The sequence below is a fragment of the Trachymyrmex septentrionalis genome, unplaced genomic scaffold (assembly GCF_001594115.1).
Source record: "Trachymyrmex septentrionalis isolate Tsep2-gDNA-1 unplaced genomic scaffold, Tsep1.0 scaffold80, whole genome shotgun sequence".
Taxonomy (NCBI): domain Eukaryota; kingdom Metazoa; phylum Arthropoda; class Insecta; order Hymenoptera; family Formicidae; genus Trachymyrmex; species Trachymyrmex septentrionalis.
In genome coordinates this window covers 20522-25559 of record NW_017305988.1, presented here as the reverse complement: position 1 = coordinate 25559, position 5038 = coordinate 20522, and the positions used below count along the sequence as shown (strand labels likewise).

At 35.3% G+C, this 5038-nt stretch overlaps 1 protein-coding gene across 2 annotated transcripts in view; it reads left to right on the top strand.

Moving 5' to 3' along the window:
* The window catches only part of LOC108754732 (dihydrolipoyllysine-residue succinyltransferase component of 2-oxoglutarate dehydrogenase complex, mitochondrial), a 6026-nt gene extending 1452 nt beyond the window's left edge, over positions 1–4574 (top strand). For both annotated transcript variants that reach the window (XM_018497268.1, XM_018497267.1), the window contains 6 exons: positions 594–664; positions 735–862; positions 1173–1511; positions 1587–1762; positions 2869–3319; positions 3454–4574. In XM_018497268.1, coding sequence (XP_018352770.1) covers positions 594–664; positions 735–862; positions 1173–1511; positions 1587–1762; positions 2869–3319; positions 3454–3588 — 1300 coding nt within the window. In that variant the 3' untranslated portion in view covers positions 3589–4574. The remainder of the gene's footprint in view (positions 1–593; positions 665–734; positions 863–1172; positions 1512–1586; positions 1763–2868; positions 3320–3453) is intronic.
* The last annotated feature ends 464 nt before the right edge of the window (positions 4575–5038 follow it).

Here is a 5038-nt window from a genome sequence, read left to right as displayed (position 1 = left end):
GCCAAAGCTCTGTTGTAAGTAGTATTATTTTGCGACTTGTGTCTGCATGTATTTATTTTTTATCTTACCTATCTTATTACTTTTATGTCACCAATATATAGAAGTTTAATAATTTATACGCTAGGAATTACATATATAGTTTTTTTGTTGTTGAGCTAATTACTTTCAATTCTCCAGTATTTATGCAAACATTTCTTTAGAGTAAAAACATGAAAATTTTTTAAGTCAAAAGTGAAAATTTTTATGTATAAATGCATGTATATATATTCACATAGTACAACATATGTATTGTATATATGTTCAAAAAGATTTTATTTTTCAAGATTCTACTTCTCTCTATAGAAAAAGTTATTCAATTGAGCCTCTAGAAGCAGGATGGCGAGCTAATATATCTTTTTCTTTTCTTATAACTTTTTCCCTAAGATGAAAACGTCGAAAATAAAAAATTTCTTCATTAACTTCAATGTTAAAAATTTTCTTCTCATATTTCTATCCTATGGGAAAAAGTTCATATGAGTTCATACAATCGCTATGCAGAAGATGAAAGTACATGTAGAAGGATTAAAGGTTACAGCATTCTTTTTTGCATCCAGATGTAGAAAGTACAAGGCAAATCACTATTGGATAAATCAAGCGAGACATATACGTTCAACTTCAGCACTATGTAAGTACGACATCTTATGTAAAGACGTAACAGTTAATTTAATCGCACATAATTTGTGTTATCTAAACAGGGGAGATCAGGGAAGTTGTAGTTCCTGCGTTTGCCGAAAGTGTAAGCGAGGGCGACGTGAGATGGGAGAAGAAGGTAGGCGACCAAGTAAAGGAAGACGATGTCCTCTGCGAGATCGAAACGGACAAGGCAAGCATCTAGGACGTTTCTTGTTTCTTTCGTTTGTAAAAACCATTCTACAATTGTGTAAAGCCTGTTTTATAATTGCTTATAAGTGTAGTTGCAAGTGCTTGTAGTTGTAAGAATTGACGTCATCGAATCACAATCGAATATAAGGAGAATATTCGGTTATAGTTCGGTTAATTTTTATAAATTGACGCTGAGCAATCACAACTACTCTTATGCAATTGTAGAATGAACGTAACACGAAGTAGGAATAATCGCGATTATTACGAGGGATATTACAAACTATTCGAAATTTAATCGCGCTTGCCCACAGACTTCTGTTCCTGTACCGTCGCCCGGGCCCGGTGTCATAAAGGAGCTGTTCGTTAAGGATGGCGATACTGTAAAGCCGGGACAGAAGTTGTGCACTATCGACATCGGTGCAACCGGCGGTGTTACTGTCACACCTGCAGAGAAAACGCCGAAACCTCCTGCGGCCGCGCCGGCGGAAAAGGCACCGAAACCTGTGCCTCCTGCACCTCCTCCGACACCATCGGCCCCAAGTGTGGCACCTCCATTGTCCGCAGCGCCGATCCCACCTCCCGCCACTGAACCACCACCTCCACAAGCACCTACTGCATCCATGCCAGTTGCGGCTATTAAACATGCTCAGGTAAATATCAGTTATTATTATGCATTAGTTATTATACAATTTGAAAATATTATGAAAATGATGTACTTTTTTTAGTCGTTGGAAAGCGCAAAAGTTCAGCTACCTCCTATCGATTATACGCGCGAAATAATTGGCACCAGGACAGAACAGCGAGTGAAAATGAATAGAATGCGTCTACGTATTGCGGAACGTCTGAAGGACGCGCAGAATACGAACGCTATGCTGACCACGTTTAATGAAATTGACATGAGGTAATTTCAAGTATTATCGCTTAATATAAAAATCACATACAGTGTAAAATACACACACACAAAATGTATGCTGAGCGCTTAGCGAGCAGTTGCTGAATCCACCCATTGAATTCTTGTTTAACAACAAAAATGATTTACTGTGTTAATAACTTCGTTAATTGTGTCTCGCTAGGAAACTCTCTACAATACTCTATATTTCATATGTATTTATCGCTCATTTATTACACCAGCAATACAACTAAAAACAAAATTTTCCAGAAAACAAGTTTGAATATTTTGAATCACATTAAAATTTTATAATGTTAATTAAAAAATGGAATTTTAGTAATAATTGATTATAGAAGAACGATATGTTCATTTGAAGTGTAATATGTAATATGTTTTTTTTTCTGTTCCTTTTTGTTTTTTAAATTATTTATGATAATTTTTTAATTATTTTTGCTATTGTAGCAAATAAACGGTATGTATTTAAAGATTTTTTAAAATTAATATATTTAGAATTATTAAAAATTAATGACCAACTTAATTTAACAATATTTTTAATTTTAGTTCAAATTCTAATTTTAATTTAATTGCGTCAAATCCGGTAGAAAACGGTGTGCAATTTAAGAAAATTGTATCTTCTAGTCGCATCAAATTTGCAGATATTTCAGTAAATCCATTCTTTCTGTGTAAAAATATGGATATTTGTACATACGAGTGCAAATTAATTTATTTTCAGAATCTTAGACAGAACAAGTTCTAAGAGCTTGTTTCAAGAAATTGGATCATCATTATTAAAAATTAACGATTACTTTAAGAATATAAATTGAATTACGTTGAATCAAAATTCCTTTGAGATAAATCGATCACAACAAAGGCATTAATTTATTGATCGATCACTTTTGATATTTTTAATTCCAATTTATGATTGCGTTTCAAATCCGATAGTGAACAGTATATAATAATTTTTAACTGAAAATTATATTTAGAAATACTATATATATCTATATAAAATGTTATTAGGCATTATTGAGATTAGTATATCATTACCCTGTCTAAATCATCAGCCCTAGTTTGTACTCTTTATCTTTCATTTAATCATAAATGTCATTATTAATTTGCAGTCGCATTATCGAGTTCCGGAAGATGCATCAAGAATCGTTTACGAAAAAGTACGGCATCAAGCTCGGGTTTATGAGTCCATTTGTCATGGCCAGTGCCTATGCTCTAAAAGACCAACCCGTGGTGAATGCCGTGATAGATGGCACCGATGTAGTATATAGAGATTACGTAGATATTAGTGTGGCAGTCGCGACGCCGAAGGGACTTGTCGTGCCCGTACTTCGCAGCGTAGAAAATAAAAATTTCGCCGAAATTGAAATCGCTTTGGCTGCTTTGGGTGAAAAGGCTAGAAAAGGAAAGATTACCATCGAGGATATGGATGGCGGTACTTTTACGATAAGCAACGGTGGCGTTTTTGGCTCGATGCTGGGAACTCCAATTATCAATCCACCGCAGAGCGCGATTCTTGGTATGCACGGCGTTTTTGACAGACCTATCGCCATTAAGGGAGAGGTAAAGTTCACTAATAGGCGCATTAAGAGTCTTTAATTTCCTAATTTTTTTTATCTTTTCATTAAAATCTTTAATTTAAACTATGAAATTCATAATTGCATTGTAAAATTGCTTACAAACATTTGTATTCTCAGGTTAAAATTCGGCCAATGATGTATATAGCTTTGACGTATGATCATCGGCTGATTGATGGACGTGAGGCTGTGATGTTCCTGAGGAAGATCAAAGACGCTGTGGAAGATCCTAGAATTATTTTGGCTGGCCTTTAATAACTTGGGATACATTTATCGCGCGTGTTAACGATGCGGTTGATCACTATTGAATAAACAAGAATGCGACGCGAGAATCTGGAATCTCGGCAGGCAGTATTTCTGCTTCCAGAAATCTGTAATCATTGAAACATCCCCTCTAAGGAACGTCTCTTGATATCTTATTTCGTATACCATTAATCAAGCTACACGTGGGATGTGACAGGCGTAATCATAAATAACGATAAGTTGGCGAACTAATCCTGTCTATTATTCTGAATTCTTGCAACGAGAATATTGTAAGGCGAATTCGTTTCGCACGTTACAGTCTGTAATCTATCGCTGAATGACGTAATTTTTGTTTTTGGAATTTTTTCACATATTATTCGGCAACCCGAATAAATGCCGAACCGATAATCGCATTCTTGCGAGCATTCATATTTTTGTCGTCACATCGATATCGATCGGTGTCGAAAGGCGGAGCACAGAGAAGTTGGAGTCGAGGAAGGGCTAGAAGGTACTTATCCTAAGTACTCTAGATGTAGACCCATAAGCTAAAATAAAATCTCTCACCAATATAAGTCTTTTTAGCGTTGTTGAATTGTGCGTCACATTGCGGCCGTAGGATAAGTAACGTGATTTGATAAATATTTAAATACGTGGAAGTGATATTACTGTTGGCACTTGTACGTTATATATCGAGCATCTCGGGGAGAGGGAGGAGGGGGGGGGACGATATATATTGCACGTGAGAAATTTTGCACTCGAAGGAAAATGGCTCATTCGTAATTTTGTAAATCAAAAATTGTTTATTAAGTAAAAAAAAAAATCAACTGTCGTCTACGTTTACACGACTCGATTTACGCCGAGGTTGTAACATCGATGTTATAACTTTGGCGTAAATCGAGCCGTGTAAACGTAATCAATGTGGACAAGATATGTTTTTACGATAGAGTATGTATGTGGGAGGGATGGGATGGAAGAGCCGTTTAATCACGTGTTAATTTATAAAAGTAGAGTACACTGCCAAGTCCTGCGACGAACGTTTTGAGTCGTCATTCGAGTATTTGATACGAATCCATTTGCGTTGCTATTGATACGGCAAAGTCAGCGAGTGTTATCTCGTGAGCGATGTTTCCATCATTGCGTTTGCATCGTCAGATCACAGCTTTGCGTGAAGATGTGCGAATGCTCTTTTAGTCTCATTGTAAAATATATTGTATATCATTCGATACTGTATATTAACGAAGAAACGCATATAAAGCACGCTAATTAAACAATTTCGTTTCATTTTAACAGTACTGTTGACATAGATCGTAATTAATCGCTAATATTATTTAATAATAATTATTTACAATTATATGAATGACCGAATAAGTTTTTAAGAATTTTTTTTGTATTTTATTTTCTTAAATTTTTTGTCATGACTCGCGCTAGTCGTCTTTTAATTATTATGATTTCAGAAATGAAA